At 41.7% G+C, this 16424-nt stretch overlaps 1 protein-coding gene across 1 annotated transcript in view; it reads left to right on the forward strand.

The window, feature by feature from the left end:
* Positions 1-306: 306 nt before the first annotated feature.
* STRIP1 (striatin interacting protein 1) overlaps positions 307-16424 on the forward strand; it is a 32250-nt gene continuing 16132 nt past the window's right edge. The window contains exons 1-8 of the mRNA XM_060231616.1: positions 307-487; positions 1100-1169; positions 4284-4358; positions 5649-5783; positions 6648-6768; positions 13878-13946; positions 14961-15067; positions 15741-15868. Coding sequence (XP_060087599.1) covers positions 353-487; positions 1100-1169; positions 4284-4358; positions 5649-5783; positions 6648-6768; positions 13878-13946; positions 14961-15067; positions 15741-15868 — 840 coding nt within the window. The 5' untranslated portion in view covers positions 307-352. The remainder of the gene's footprint in view (positions 488-1099; positions 1170-4283; positions 4359-5648; positions 5784-6647; positions 6769-13877; positions 13947-14960; positions 15068-15740; positions 15869-16424) is intronic.

Below are 16424 nucleotides of genomic sequence, written 5' to 3' on the forward strand. Positions count from 1 at the left end.
CCTGCCTCCGCATCACAACCCTGGTAATTTTCGGGAGGCCTCCTATTAAAATATTAGTCAAGGTTAACCTTGCTCAGCTTCCAAGTTCTAACTAGATCAGGCTATCCAGGTCGGGGGATGGCACGCACTCACTGCCTGCCTTGAAAACCCCACGCCACTCTCAAGATGGTTGCTTCAAGGGACCACAACATTTCCAAAAGCGCGAGACGAGACAAATCCTTCGCCGTTTCCTCCTCTCTACGGTATGTTTATAGAGCTACGGCACACATCCGCCACACTGAAGATGACAGCGTTTCCTGTAGAAACTAGCTGCGCGAGCCTGAATTTACGCGAGAGCTGCAGGCGCGTCGCGATGGAGCCGGGCAGCGGCGGAGGTACGGGCTTGCTCATTGTCAATAACAAGCAACGGAGTGCGGGGCTCGGACTGACACCGCCGGCAGGAGGGAAAGGTCGGGAACTCAACCGCAACCAACGCAAGGACTCGGAGGTGAGAGGCCGGGTTGCGGGGCGGACGTGCTCTTGCTCGCTCCTGGGCTGGAGCTAGGGAGGGTTAGGAGTGGCCCTTTCTGGGCGCCTCTTACCTCACCGTCAGGCCTAGCGTGATGTAAGTGGCTTAAAAATAAAAGACAGGGAAGGTTCTCCTGCGCTCCTCGGCATCCTTCTGGCCTGTTCATATCAGTGCCCACTTCCCTAAAAAGACGGGAAGAGCTCCCATTGGCCGCCTCCACACGAGCCTTTTGTTTACCTTCTGCTCTCCTAAAGACCAGTGCCTTAAGTTGCTAATGGGAACCGCTCGAAAGTATTCTTTGTGCTCTGTGTAACCCTCAGCGAAAGCCTGCTCTCTGTGAGGGCGAGTTGCCTTAGTTCCGGCCTGAAGTACAAATACGGGACAGCGCTTCGTTCCTTTGCTGTAAACCTAGTGAAATATTAGGCAGTGCTGCTGCTGAGCAACGTAGTGAAGCCGGTTTAGAAAACAGGTAAATGGCGCGACATCGTTGCGATCAGTGACAAACTATTGGGCTATGGTGGTACTGTATGGGAGAAGCTGTGCAGTCTTTGGAATATTGAATGTTTTATTAAGATGTCACCATCTTTCCAGGGCTATTCCGAGTCGCCAGACTTTGAGTTTGAATATGCAGACACAGACAAATGGGCTGCTGAGCTGTCAGGTAAAGCATGAGTTAGTGGTTTAATTTAATCTAACACCTTGCTCTGTTTAGAAGAAATTTTGTGTCATTGGCCCTTATAATGAGACACTGTCATCTTACCTAAATCAAGTGTTTGTGGTTGTTTGACTTGCCACTGCTGTTTCTAGTTTTATGTGTTGTTTTGCTAAATTTCAAGGGTGAATTTGTTTGTTTGCTTTTGTAAGGGGATATCGCACCCTTTATAAGGAAAGCTGTGTAGGAAAGCGATATTCATCTATTTGTTTATTAAATAATGTAAGTTCTAAGCAGCTTACTTTTTATGAGGTTAAAAAACTATAATATTTTGTTAACTCCACTTTCCAAGAAAAAGCTTGCAGCTAAGCTCCCACAACTAAAAAGGCCTTATTTGTTGTTCAATCACACAGTTGAGTCTGACTCTTTGCAACCCCATGGATCAAACTTATAGTGCCACCTAAAAAACATATAAAGATAGCACCTTCCTTAGGGAGCAGTTCCATCAGATGAGGGAAGGAACTGCTTCTAGGGGAACTACTAAAAAGTGGCTACCAGAAGACCACAGTTGGCTCACAGGGACATATAAAGAAAGATGGTCCTTCAGATAATGTGAGTCTTAGACTGTGAAAGGCTTTAAAGCATGGGTGTCAAACTCATTTGTTATGAGGGCCGGGTCTGACATAAATGACGCCTTGTTGGGCCAGGCAATGTGTCTCATAAAATGTAATGCCAGGAAACAGAGATACAAACTTTATAAAGGACTCAGACTTGTTTTCTGTTTTTTACAATGATGCTTTCTTTGTATCTCTCTCATGGGACTGAGCAAACTGGGCAAAGGAAGCTCTGGCTCTTTCCTTCCCTCTCCAGGGGACTAGGAGGGGGAGAAGCCTTAGCCAATAGAAGGAAGGGAAGCTTGGCTTAGTAGCTCTGCTGTGCAATTGAGAGATCCTGATAAAGCAAACTCTCCCTTCCCCCCTTCATTCCCAAGGGAGGACCCTCAGCAAATGGAATTTGCTCTGTAGACCCTGTGCAATTGAGCAAGCCTGGCAAAGCAAGTTGTGACACAGAAGAAAGCAAGCAAGAGGGAGAAGGAAGCAGATTTGCTTGAGGGCCTGATAGGAGCCCTCCAGGGGCCTGATTTGGTCTCCAGGCCGCACATTTGATGTCCCTGCTTTAAAGGTTATGAAAGGCCCATTTAACTTGAACTCAGAAACAAACTGGTAGCTAATACAGCTGTTTTAAAATAGGGGAGATGTGTTCGCAGTGGGTAGCCCCTGGCAGAAATTGGGCTGTTGTGTATGAATCAGTTGTTTTTGGTTTGTCTCCAAGGGCCTTCTAGTGTAGAGCATGTTACAGTAGTCCAGCTATAGAGTGATAATGGAATAATGTCTCTAGGTCAGCAAACAATTGTCAAACCAACCACAGCTGATAAAACACAAAGCATTTTTGCTTTTGATATTTTGCTTTTTTTTTCTTCAAGAGGGGTAATATTACCGCGTGCCACCATATAGTTGGATACCAAATCATGATTAAGAGTTCGGCATATATCAGGATATGAAAGTGGAGTGTGAACAAAGTAGGCTTGTAAACCATTGTTTGTGTTTAGCTATGGTTAAATGGTTTTAATTAGTAAACTATTTAGCTTATTTGCATGCATACATAATATGTATGAACTTTGTATCTGATGATTTAAATGCAACAAAATATATTTGAAAGCCATGGCTAAGTGGTGCATCAACATCCACAGCTATTCTCTGGATGTCCTCACTTTTAAGAGTTAGGTGATGAAGTGCCAGAAGAAGGATTTTTTTTTCTGTGGTGGAGCTCTAGTTATGAAATACCCTACTCTTCATTATTAAGTAACCTAATAAAGGCAATTTGATTTTCTTGAGCTTTCGGTTAAATTGCTCTGGCTTACAATGTGTTTGCTGTTTTTATGATACCAACCTGTTTGTTGATAGTTGGTGTTTCTTGCATGTTATCATTTTGATAAAAGGTAGCATACAAGATTTCTTTTGTTAAGTGGGGTACAAGTGATTTTAAAAGTTATCTCTCAGCTTGCAAGATGATAAGCAGGTCTAGTGGCAGGGTTTACTTGCCAAAATATATCCTCTAGTGGCAGGGCTTAACTTGCCAGAATAAATCATTACCTTACTGTGGGATCTTAACCAGCGTTAAAGCAGCAAACCATCTGTTATGTCTGCACTTGCTTATTATTCTCTTCTAGTAAGGATTACTAGATAGATACACAGAATGTAATAGAACCATTTAGATATTAAAATAATACTACTACCTAGAATATTTGTTGTCTTCCAAGTGCTTTGTATCATCAAACTATTCTTTAGAATGGCCCTGTCAGGTAGTCCAGCATTATTATCCTATGTTACAGAAGTAGTACTTATTCTGAGAGAACTATGGCTTTCCTGAGTCAGTGGCTAGGGTAAGATTTGAGCTGGAGACTTCCTTTTCAGTTTGCATTCTTAGTTGATATACAGGTACTTCTTCAGAAAACAATATTTGTTCCATAAAATTTTCAGTGAAAGTCTCAGTTTTATTAATATCTTAGTTTTTTCACTCACATCTCTGATACCCTAGTAATGGTTTATTTGTGGTAGTGAACTTAAGCATGTACATACCATATATATGTTTAAGAAGATAATACCATTAGAAAAACCCATGACAGCAATTTTCAGAAGATATTGCTTGCTCTAGACCCAATGTTATTATGCTAGGGTGGTTTATTGACAAGAATGTTGGACTAGCATCTGGGAAATCCAGGTTCAAAACCCATCTCTGTCATGGATGCTCACTGGGTGACCTTGGGCCAATCATGCACTGCCAGCCCAATCTACCTAACAGGTTTGTTGTGAGTATAATACGGAGGGGAGAAGAACAACATAAGCTGATTTGGGTCCCACCAAGAAAAAAATGGGATATAGATGAAATAAATAATGTTAATCCTTTTGTTATAGCAAATAATGACCTGTATGTATGTTGCATAGGTTTAGATTTATTCTATATAGATATATTCTAGATATATTCTTCAAACCATCCTTCAAACTGGTTTAAAATGGGACCCACTAAACTTTTGATTTTTGTATGAATATTATCTCTTGATAGAACTGTATAGCTATACCGAAGGCCCTGAATTCCAGCTCAACAGAAAATGCTTTGAAGAGGATTTTAGGGTCCATGGTAAGAGTGTTGTCTTTTTCTGTTACAACAGTTTAATTCTAGTCCACTTGTGGGCTTTCCAGAGTCAAGGTCTCTGTGTGTATTCTAGAAGAGTTACAATCTCAAATAGAAAACAATGCATTTAAACAACAGGATTGTTTTAATCTATTTCAATGGGTCTTCTGCTTTATTTGGAGTCTTATAAGAATAGTTTGTGCTTTTGATAAGTTATTACTTTCTTTGGTCTTTTGGGGGCAGGTGAATTGTAAATAAGGGTTAAATTAAAATAACTTTTCAGTGTGTTTTTCACGAAGTTGAAGGGAGTTCAACCTCTGAAGCTGACAGTTCAGACTGTATTTTAAGAGCTGTAGAGGTTGCTGTCCTTGAAGTGCTTGTGGGGTGGTCTTTGTGGCTCTTTTATTTACATTCGATTGAAATTAGATGTAGTAGGTATTGATGAATTTGGTCCTTATGCAGATGATGAGTTGGATCCTGCAATGTGTAAACAGAAGCACAAGCAGTAGCACTAAATATTCTACAATATCTGTCATTCCCTTTCCTCATGTAATTTCTTGCACAATGTCTTGATTAAGCAGGTTGCAAACTGGGATATAATAAGCTGAACTTAGCACAACCTGTGAGTGTGATCTTTTTCATAAGTTTGCACTTGGACAAGGGCTCTATCATTCATAGAAATCTTCTGCTTTCATCCAGACCAATAACTTTGCATTGCTGCTGACCTGGATTTTCTCTGTTAGGTCAAGGCTGGCCAATGTTACAATAAAGAGTCTATGTACAGGTGCTGTCCAGAATTTTAGATAAGCGCACTTTCAGCTAACATCCTGACACCAGGCTATTTTCTCGTATTTTAAACAATTTTTGAATCCCACCATTATTCAAAGATTCAGACAGCCAGTTTGGTGTAGTGGTTAACTGCATGAACTCTTATCTGGGAGAACTGGGTTTGATTCACCACTTCTCCACATGTACCTGCTAATGAGACCTTAAGTCAGTCACAAGTTTTCACAGAGCTGTTCCTCTCAAGAGCATTTGCTGTCAGAGCTCTCTCAGCTCCATCTACCTCACAGGGTGTCTGTTGTGGGGAGGGGAAGGGGAAATGAGATGGGGAGGGAAATGGGAAATAATCTGCTCTGAGTCTCCTTCTACTACTACTTGAGTGCAGTGCAATTTCCAGCATTTTGCTCCTTTTGAATAAATTTATGCTGAAAGGGCAGACCTGTATTGGCTGCTAGTGTGTAATGTACATATACTTCAGAAAGTAGTATTATATCATATTGCTTGGCTTTATAGTACTGGATAAGAAATGGATAGAACTGGACATCAACCAGCATCGTACCCATGCTATGAGGCTTCTTGATGGCCTTGAGGTCACCGCACGGGAGAAAAGGCTCAAGGTGGCCAGAGCTATTCTCTATGTTGCACAAGGTAAACCTTTATTGTTGTCAGAGGAAATGCTTAGTTTAATTGTTGAGTAATGGTTGATGAAGTATTACTTAACTGAGCAATTTGGTTAACCTGCCTTTTTTTTTAACAAGCCCTTTACCTTTGATATAAAGCTGCTATTAGCAGAGCAGTAGCTAATTTGTTGGTTACTACCTTTGAAAATTTAAGCATGATGAACCAGAGACAGTTTCATCTTAGGCTGTGTTTCTGTTTTATGACAAGTTTGTAGAAGTTCAGAAGTGTGAGAGTGGGATAACAATGGTAGTGAACTACGAGAGGTTATATTCCATCTCTGCTCAGAACGACCTTGAATCAAGAGCTGGCATGGGCATTTCACTAACCCTGGGATACTCGGTGATTTTTATTTCCATATATGGTAACTAAAGTGGCATAATAATAATGGATGTGTTTTTGCTCTAATTTGATTACTTTTATATTGTACCAAGTAGAACATCAGACAACAGTACCTGAACCCATACAGTGTTGTTTCTTGTGGAATTATCTCCTGAGAGGTTGTAATTCACCAAACCACACTGGGTCAATGTTTTATTGTAGAGTATTGTAGCATTCTCATTCTTTGTCCTTCAGTAACTTAACTCAGCAGTGAGTTCTGGATGTTTAGGGAAAACTGATATTTTAGCTACTTTTAAAAAATAATTATCGAGCTGCTGTCTTTACAGCACAATAATTTGGTGGGGTATCTGGGTTCTCAAGTTGAGGCACATATTATGTCCTCTCTGTGCTTACTTTTTATCTGCAAATTAGGGTTTTAATACATAGGGTTATTGTAGAATTTGCTATAGTAAAGGATGTCTTTGCTCATAGAAAATGCCTTTGTGGTTGCAGGCACATTTGACGAATGCAGTTCTGAGGCTGAAGTTCAGTCCTGGATGAGATACAACATTTTTCTTCTACTGGAAGTTGGCACTTTCAATGCTTTGGTGGAACTTTTGAACATGGAAATTGAGTGAGTTCCATGTTCTTGCAAAGTAGGGCCTCTGGAAGGAATGCAGGCTGTTTAGATAGCCTGTTTATTATCTGCCCCACCAGGATATATATTTTTACAGCTTGTGAAAGATGATCAGATGCTAGACTTACTCTGGTATCCATCCAATTTTCATCAGATTCCATGAAAAGTTTCCTGTTGAGTTCAGAGGGAATTGTATCAGGCCCTGGAATTCAGGACCCAAGTACATCCTGGGTTATAGATGACAGTGCAAATGCCTTTCATCTGCCTTTCCAATGCCTGATGCAGAATTGCTACCTTTCTGAGAAGGGAGAAAATGCACATTACTTGGAATTGGAACTGATCACTTTTGTGGATGGTTTTAATGAGTGTGCCAGTTAGGAATTAAGCACATACTAATAAAAATTAATCCATGCCCTAGGTCCAAATGGTCTGCTTACATAAACAGCTCCCTACTCCCTTACTTGGCCCCTTGCTTTTTCTTTTGTTATAGTGCTTTTCTTTTATATTGCACAAGCCTTTTCCCAGTCATTGTGATGGCCTGCCCTTGAGTCTTGCCTGTACTTTTCTGATTTAGATGAAGGATTCACATCAAGTATATAACAAGATTCTGCAAAGTTTTTGATTCAATTGAGTTAGAGATATATTCCAAGCTTTGCTTGACAGTCTTTGCAATTTCACATGATCCAACTTTTTCCCACATCTTCCAGCACCTGGATCCAGTGTTTATTACATAAAAAATATTAGACATTGGATCCAAATAATCTGTTTTTTTAAGAAAGTGGGCACTCTAATTATATTGCAACAAAGCTGCAGAATATCACTATCTCAATGTGTATAATTGCAGCAGGAGAGGACAGTAAAGGGTGACTGTTGACACTAATAGTGGAATTTGGTTGGGAATCTATTATTGCTGGAACTGAGACAACAGTAGAGGTTTGTGTAGGGTTTCATAGCCTGATTAATCAGTAATTGATTAGAATTCTTCTTTGCTTCAGTTGGGTCAAATGCTTTTATACATACTGAACAGTGCACTTTCAGTCCATCTTCAATGCACTTTAGTGATCATTTGCAAGTAGATTTTCCCATTTCACACAGTAAAATTCAGTTGCAAAGTGCATTATTCAGTATTTGTGAAAGCACCCTGTTGTCTGAGAAATTGGCATGATGTTGCTAGGGCTTGTAGAGATTAGGACACTGGAGCAGAAGGCAGTGGACTAGATCAGCGGTCCCCAAACTTTTTGGCACTAGGGAACGGTTTTGTGGAAGACAATTTTTCCATGGACCGGGGGGGGAGGGGTGGGTCTGGATGATACAGTCGTTCACTTTATTTCTATTAGTTTGGTGTGGTGGGTAAGTGTGTGGATTGTTATCTGAGAGAACCGGGCTTGATTCCCCACTCCTCCACTTGCCTTGGGTCAGCCATAGCTGGAATGGCCTTGGGTCAGCCATAGCTCTCATAGGAGTTGTCCTTGAAAGGGCAGCTTCTGAGGAGAGCTCTCTCAGCTTCACCCACCTCACAGAGTGTCTGTTGTGGGTGAGGAAGGTAAAGGAGATTGTGTTAGAGAATTTTGCACGCAGCAGAAGAGCTGAAGGAGAGGGACAGGAAAAACACAGGAATTAATAGACAAGAGAAACAGCTGTATTCAATGGTAGATATATTTACCAGATTAGTATCCGATATTCAGAGTCGTTGCCAGGCCAAGGTCATACACAGTAATCAGTACACACTTCAGTAGATAACGGTATACACCAGTAAGTATACACAGCATGATCCAAGCACAGTAGCATAGGATCCAACACCAGCAGTGTTCGCTGCCACCCAGATAGTGAGCCTCTTAGTACCCACAGTTCTTACAGGCAGACTGAGCAGGCTCACTGAGCTTCCCTAAGTACACGTACCAATCATGCAACCTTACCAGAAGGTTGCATCAGCTTTGTGAGTCAGCACAAAGCCTAATTACAGGTGAGGTCATCCCACCTTACCTCAGTAACAGGTAACAGCTGGATCATGATGCAGCATGACTCAGCATGACATTGCAGAAACAACATTACTATTACTAAGATGGAATCAGTCAGCCATTTTAGGACTGAGTTCCAACATTCTCCTCTTAATAGTTATGTTCGTTTCTCAATCCGAGCCTTTTACAGTGCTCATTATGCTTTTCCATAGTCTGGGGTTTAGTAAACATATCTGCTGTATTGTGGCCAGTATCACAATACCTTATGTTTATCAACCCTTCCATGATCTGACATTCTGGTACCTTATGTCAGTGTATCTATTCCTTGTCTTTACTCCTTCTGCTTTCGCAATCTCAATCATAGCTTGATTGTCTTCCAGAATTTCAACAGGTTTCTCTGCCTCTATATGCAGTTCCTTTAGTAGCTGTCTAAACCATTCTACCTCAGTACAAGCGGTAGAAAGGGCGCAGAACTCTGCTTCTGTGGTGGACAAGGCAACCACACGCTGCTTTTGTGTCTTCCAGCATAGTAACACCTCTCCCAAATAAATGGAAAGACCTGTTGTTGACCTTCTGGTTTCACAGTCACTTGCAAAACTTACATCTGTATACACTTTCAGTGCTAGCTCCCCCCTAGGTTCGATATAAAGACACCAGTCAGCAGTGTTCTTTAAATATCGCAACACTCGCTTAGCAGCAATCCAGTGATTCTGCTTAGGGTTCTGGGTAGCTCTTGCCAACAGATTACAGGCTACTGATATGTCTGGCCGTGTCCAATTACTGATATAGCTCAGACTACCAATTAACGACCTGTACATTTCAACATTACATGGTGGGCTATCTGTAACATCATTTACAAAGCCAGTCACCATAGGGGTTGAAACAATTTTGCAATCAGTCATCTTGTACTTGTCCAACAAATCTATGATTTTAGGTTTTTGTGACAGATTAAAACCTTGTGTAGTTTTTGCAATATCTACACCCACATAGGTCTGTACAGTACCAAGATTTCTCAGTTTAAACTTCTTACTTAAGGCTGAAACAATATCATCTGTTTGTTTCTTTGTCTTGGTTAGAATCCCCAAGTCATCCACAAAAGTAAGAACAATACATCGTGTTTCACCACTTCCCTTGGTAAACACACATGGATCAGCAATGCTCTGGGTAAACCCTAGCTGTGTACCCACTAGGCATTTTGACCATTGATGACCACTTTGCTTTAGACCATACAAGCTTTTATTTAGCAACCAGTATCCCTTTCCAGTACCAGGAATACCTTCTGGTCTCTTTAAATAAATTTGGTGCTCCAAATTAGCATTTAGGTATGCCACACAGACATCCAAATGGGTAAAATGGAGGTTTTCTCTAGCTACCACAGTCAAAGCAGTTAGAAGTGAACTGCTCTTTAACGTTGGAGCAAACACTTCGTCATAAGTCTCATTAGTCTGTCTGCAACCTTGTGCTACAAGCCTCGCCTTATACTTTTCCCCCCCAGACTGGTCTGTTTTCACCTTGTATACCCATCTACTGCCTATGGGTTTTACACCAGCAGGTACAGTATCAGTCTCAACATAAACATTTAAACGTTTCAGGGAAGAAAGTTGTCCATAGCAGCCCTCCAGTTACACTGCTCTTCCTTGGACAAAGAGAAAATGTCAGTATATTTCTCAGGCTCATGTATAGCAGACATCACAGGACTAAATCTATCAGGAGCTCTTCTTTCACGTGTAGATCTCCTCAATGCAGGCTCATCAGTTGGCACATTCCTCCCGGATAATTCCTCACGAGTAGGCTTCTCCTCCATCTCCTCCTCGTCAGGCGTCTCTTCTTTTGGTACAGCAGGGGTTAACTCAGCCGCCTCTCCCTCCTCTGGGTTACTAGGCATCGAGCTGACTTGTAACCGGATTCCTTTGTCACTCTCAGGACAGAACGCTGGCAATTGGGTGCAACGATCCCAGCCCTCTGATCTCTCCAGAAACATGGCTGAAGCACTAATCACCACCTCACGACTGTCGAGCGTGCCAAAACGATAACAGCTCCCGTTCCTCTCATACCCGAGAAACCTCATACATCTAGCCTTCAGTTGGCCTTTACGTCTGAGCTGTTGAGGAATATGAACAAAAGCTGTAACTCCAAATACATGCAGATTTGCCAAGTTAGTTACCTTGTCATGCCATAGGCTTGCTGGTATTTTGCCAGTAGATGAACACCAAACTCTGTTCAGGTTGTAGTTGGCACAGCACATAGCCTCTGCCCAAAATCTCCAGGGCATATCTGCATCACGTAACATACACTGGCACATGTCTTGCAATGTACGGCCTCTTCTCTCACAAAAAGCATTATGGGTAGGTCTGTATGGAGCAGTCAAACGGTGCTCAATCCCAAGCTCTGCAAACAAACTTTGAAAACGTTTATTAACAAATTCCGAGCCTCGGTCAGAAATAATGCATGCAGGCACATTTCCAGTTTTTCTCTTAACAAACCTTAGCCAATTCTGCATATTTTGAAAGGTTTCAGTTTTAGCTTTCAACAGGTAAACAAAACCATACCTTGAATAGTGATCTTCTATGCTTAATACATATTTGGCCCCGCCTACTGACTCCTTAAAGGGCCCTATCAGGTCTAAGAACACTAGGTCAAGAGGTTTCTTACTAGTAAATTTACTTGGAGTACGCACAGAAGCTTTTGTAGACTTCACAAGCTTGCAGATTTCACAGTCAAGAAATTCCTTGCAAGGTTTAAGACTAATGCCTTCTGCCTGTTCAACAGTCTTCTTTAGAGCAGGAAAACCAGCATGCCCTAATTTCCTGTGTAAAAGATGACAGCAATTATCATGCACTGGTTTATTCACACAGACGTTATTACACATTTGTACCTTGGTATGCAAGAAGTATAAATCTTCCTTCAGCATTGCCTTTACACACAAGCCGTCCTTGGTCCTCAGCTCACAGCACGAGGTGTCAAATTGCAGTTTGAAACCTTCCCTGCACAGAGCAGACACAGACAGCAGATTCATCTTAAGTGAAGGAACAAAACCCATATGCAGCTCCTTCCTTAGGCTTGGCAGGAACACTTTCCCTCTGCCAAAAACAGTTGCTTTAACTCCATCTGCCAAAACAACAGACTGGTTATCAACAGGTGTGTAAGTAGTAAACAAACTCCTCTCTCTACAGAGGTTTTCCGACGCTCCGCTGTCAATTAGGAAAGATTGAGTGTGATTAGTTGACTTACCAGTAGTAACGAGATGCACATTACCACTCTTATCAGCAGCTGACCTCTTTTCAGACCGTCTCTCTTTCTCTTTCTGGCCTTGACAATTCCTAAACAAATGTTTAGAAGAGCCACACCGGAAGCATTTCTTCCTTACAGCCATTACATTACCTGTTTGACAGTCAGGATCCTCCTTAACAGTAAATCCACTGCCCCTCTCTGGCTTACAGACAGGCTTTCTCTCTGCACGTAGAGAGGAATTGGACTGTCTCTTGCCAAATTCATCAAGAAGCCGTCCAGTTACGACGTTCATGGTTAACCCTGTCTCAGGCAAACCCTCCAGGCTCGTTATCACAGCGTCATATGATGCGTCTAGGGAACTTAAAAGTATGCACACCTCCTGTGATTCAGAAAACATTTGGTTATGCTCTCTTAGTTCTAGAAACATTCTACGCATAGACTCTATATGAGATAACATATCTGCACCAGCTGCCAACCTGGTATGCAGAAGCTTTCTCACCAAACGTATCTGAGAGCCGACAGTTCCTCGGACGTAAATTTGCTTCAAGGCATTCCAGCAGTCATGAGCCGTCTCCAGTCCTGCTATATGCACCAGCTGGGAGTCATCTAAAGAAAGACCTATTAAAGACAAAGCCTTAACATCCTTTTTACGCAAAAGGTCTACAGCTTTTCTGTCTACAGCAGCTGCTATCAGCCCTCGTAAAGGAGCAGCCACCACCTCCCACAGCTCTTGGTGCTTTAATAACAGACTGACCTTCTGGGACCACGTAGCATAGTTAGTCCCGTTCAGCTTAGTAATGCTGAGCCCAGAGAAGGAAACAACATTTGCAGCTTCCATCTCTGCTACTTATCACTGGACACCTGGGCAACTTGGCAGTCTGCCTCCGTCTCTTCCAAAACACTGTGTTGCCTCCTCTGTCTTCAGAACAGCAGCACCTCTGGAAACACTGGGAGCTCTGGGCCCATAACCAATGTTAGAGAATTTTGCACGCAGCAGAAGAGCTGAAGGAGAGGGACAGGCAAAACACAGGAATTAATAGACAAGAGAAACAGCTGTATTCAATGGTAGATATATTTACCAGATTAGTATCCGATATTCAGAGTCGTTGCCAGGCCAAGGTCATACACAGTAATCAGTACACACTTCAGTAGATAACAGTATACACCAGTAAGTATACACAGCACGATCCAAGCACAGTAGCATAGGATCCAACACCAGCAGTGTTCGCTGCCACCCAGATAGTGAGCCTCTTAGTACCCACAATCCTTACAGGCAGACTGAGCAGGCTCACTGAGCTTCCCTAAGTACATGTACCAATCATGCAACCTTACCAGAAGGTTGCATCAGCTTTGTGAGTCAGCACAAAGCCTAATTACAGGTGAGGTCATCCCACCTTACCTCAGTAACAGGTAACAGCTGGATCATGATGCAGCATGACTCAGCATGACATTGCAGAAACAACATTACTATTACTAAGATGGAATCAGTCAGCCATTTTAGGACTGAGTTCCAACAGATTGTGAGCTGCTCTGAGATTTGGAGTGGAGGGTAGATATAAATCCAGTGTCATTATTATTATTATTATTATTATTATTATTATTATTATTATTATTTATTACTACTACATTGCAATATATAATTAAATAATTATACAAATGGCCTGGTTGCTAACAGTCCATGGACCAGTACCAGTCTACGGACTGGGGGTTGGGGACTCCTGTACTAGATTAATGCAGTTTAGTTTGCAAGACACCCTAACAGTTATTCTCCATTCCTGATGAATGAGGGGGAACTGGGAAAAGGCGCATCTTTCCAGTATACAAAATATGTTCATTTGTTCTCATAATGCCTTACTCTCAAACCATGGTCTTTAATTCCATATCATGGTCAATAAAACTACATGCTTTATTTTCCAGCAACAGTGCAGCCTGCAGCAGTGCAGTGAGGAAGCCAGCCATCTCCCTGGCTGACAGCACAGATCTAAGGTAAGGAACATAGGTATAGAAAGTAAAATGGGATCATACCTCTTTATGGTGGGCTTCAAGTTAGCAAGGCTGCTTTTCCCAGTTTCTCCCAGCATCCTCGGCACAAATTGCATAGTCCACTGTAAGCACTAGTAATTTTTACTCGATGGACTAGCACAGGGGTGGCCAAACTTGCTTGACATAAGAGCCATGTAGAATAAATGTCAGAAGTTTGAGAGCTGCGGTTTGGCCACCCCTGGACTAGCATGAGTATATGCAACTTTTATCTTGTAACCCATCCAGCCCCATTTGTGCAAAACTCATAATTTTAGATTTGGTATAGCATGTTGTATTTAAAGTGCAAAGATTGGGGAAGTGAGAGAGAACAGGAGGAAGAAAAGACAGGCGCGCAAGCCAAAAGCTTGCATGAATAGTGCATTATAAAGTGAACTCTGTTCTAGGTGTTGTTGTTTCTGGATAAAAGGAAGTACTTCTTCACCCAAAGGGTGATTAACATGTGGAATTCACTTCCACAGGAGGTGGTGGTGGCTACAAGCATAGACAGCTTCAAGAGGGGGTTAGATAAAATATGGAGCAGAGATCCATCAGTGGCTATTAGCCACAGTGTGTGTGTGTGTGTGTGTGTGTGTGTGTGTATATATATATGTGTGTGTGTGTGTGTGTGTATAATTTTTTTGGCCACTGTGTGACACAGAGTGTTGGACTAGATGGGCCATCGGCCTGATCCAACATGGCTTCTCTTATGTTCTAATCAGTGCACAACATTGTCCCTTCACAGAGAGTACAACTTCTGTTGCTTGTAAATAGCCAGTTCCACAAGGAGATTAGTGGAGTAAAACTTTTAAGATATGATGCTCTGAAGCATAAATTTATTTCTCTCTCATCTCCCATTCCCCCTCCCTTTGGATGATCTGATGGCAAGATTTACTCACACCTTATAAAGTTGTTTTGAGTGAGCTAAACCATTTTGTCAGTATTTCTCAAACCTGCTTAATCTTTGTAATCCATTTTCAGGGTGCTGTTGAATATTATGTACCTTATTGTAGAAACAGTGCGTCAGGAATGTGAAGGAGACAAGCCTGAGTGGAAGACAATGAGACAAACTTTCAGAGCAGAATTAGGTATAAATTCTGTGGTTTCCCATTTACCCTGATAAGGCTTCTTACTAACATCTGTGATTTGAGGTAAACAAAATGTTAGTAGGCCACAGACTTGGAATTAGTTTGTAATTAGTCTGTCCAAGTATGGAAGGAAGTTTGTTTCCTTTGAACTGAATGAACAGGATCATATTTGTAAATGTGAATTTAACACTATTAAAAGGCAAAGGTGCAAGCACAAGTCACTTGTGCAAGCACAAATGATTTCTGACTTTGGGATGACGTCGCATCATGACATTTTTATGGTAAGACTTTTCATGGGGTGGTTTGCCGTTGCCTTCTCCAGTCATCTACACTTTACCCCCAGCAAGCTGGGTACTCATTTTACCAACTTTGGAAGGATGGAAGGCTGAGTCAACCTTTAGCCGGCTACCTGAACCCAGCTTCCGCTGGGATTGAACTCAGGTGGTGAACAGAGCTTGGACTGCAATACTGCATCTTACCACTCTACCATGGGGCTCTTAGTAACACTACTAAGTTTGTATGTAAACAGTAATTTCAGAAGCAAAAGTTATGAATGTACTGGGAGGTAATGGGATTCACTAGAAGAGATTGCAGAGGATGTAACTAGAATCCATTAAACAAAAATTGAGAGATCTTTTTGTAAAATGGGTGACACCTGTATATTACCTTTCAGGGGCACCACTTTATAACAATGAGCCATTTTCTGTTATGCTGTTTGGGATGGTGACCAAATTCTGCAGTGGTCATGCTCCACATTTCCCTATGAAGAAGGTGTTACTGCTGCTCTGGAAGACTGTCTTGGTAAGATTCTGCTTGCTGTAAATCATGGCACTTCAAATATGGTATCCCTAATACTATCATTGATGTTGTTAGATCAGACAAAATTATGTGGGTCTGTTTTAATTCCTGGGCTCAGCTGAACAGAGATATATTTGGATATGCCTATATAGGTTCTTTTTACTAATTTGTTCCGGCGTCAGTGAGACTGTGGGATTATACCTCGCCTTTCTTTGAATACTCAAGGCAGCTAACAAAAGTACAAAGTTTTGATAGAACAATGCAAATGATATCAGCAAATATATACACATAACAACAACCTAAAATACACAATGCCACTGCTATAGTACCTCTTGACCAGATTTCCAACAAGCTCATCAGCCTTCTAATAAAACTAATAGAATTTGTACATTTTTATACCCTGCATTTCTCTACCTTAAGGAGTCTCAAAGCAGCTTACAATAAACTTTCCCTTCCTCTCCCCACAACCAGCACCTTGTGAGGTAGGTGGGGCTGAGAGGATTCTGAGAAAACTGTGACTGGTCCAAAGTTACCCAACAGACTTCATATGGAGGAGTGG

Source organism: Heteronotia binoei, chromosome 2 (assembly GCF_032191835.1).
Source record: "Heteronotia binoei isolate CCM8104 ecotype False Entrance Well chromosome 2, APGP_CSIRO_Hbin_v1, whole genome shotgun sequence".
Taxonomy (NCBI): Eukaryota; Metazoa; Chordata; class Lepidosauria; order Squamata; family Gekkonidae; genus Heteronotia; species Heteronotia binoei.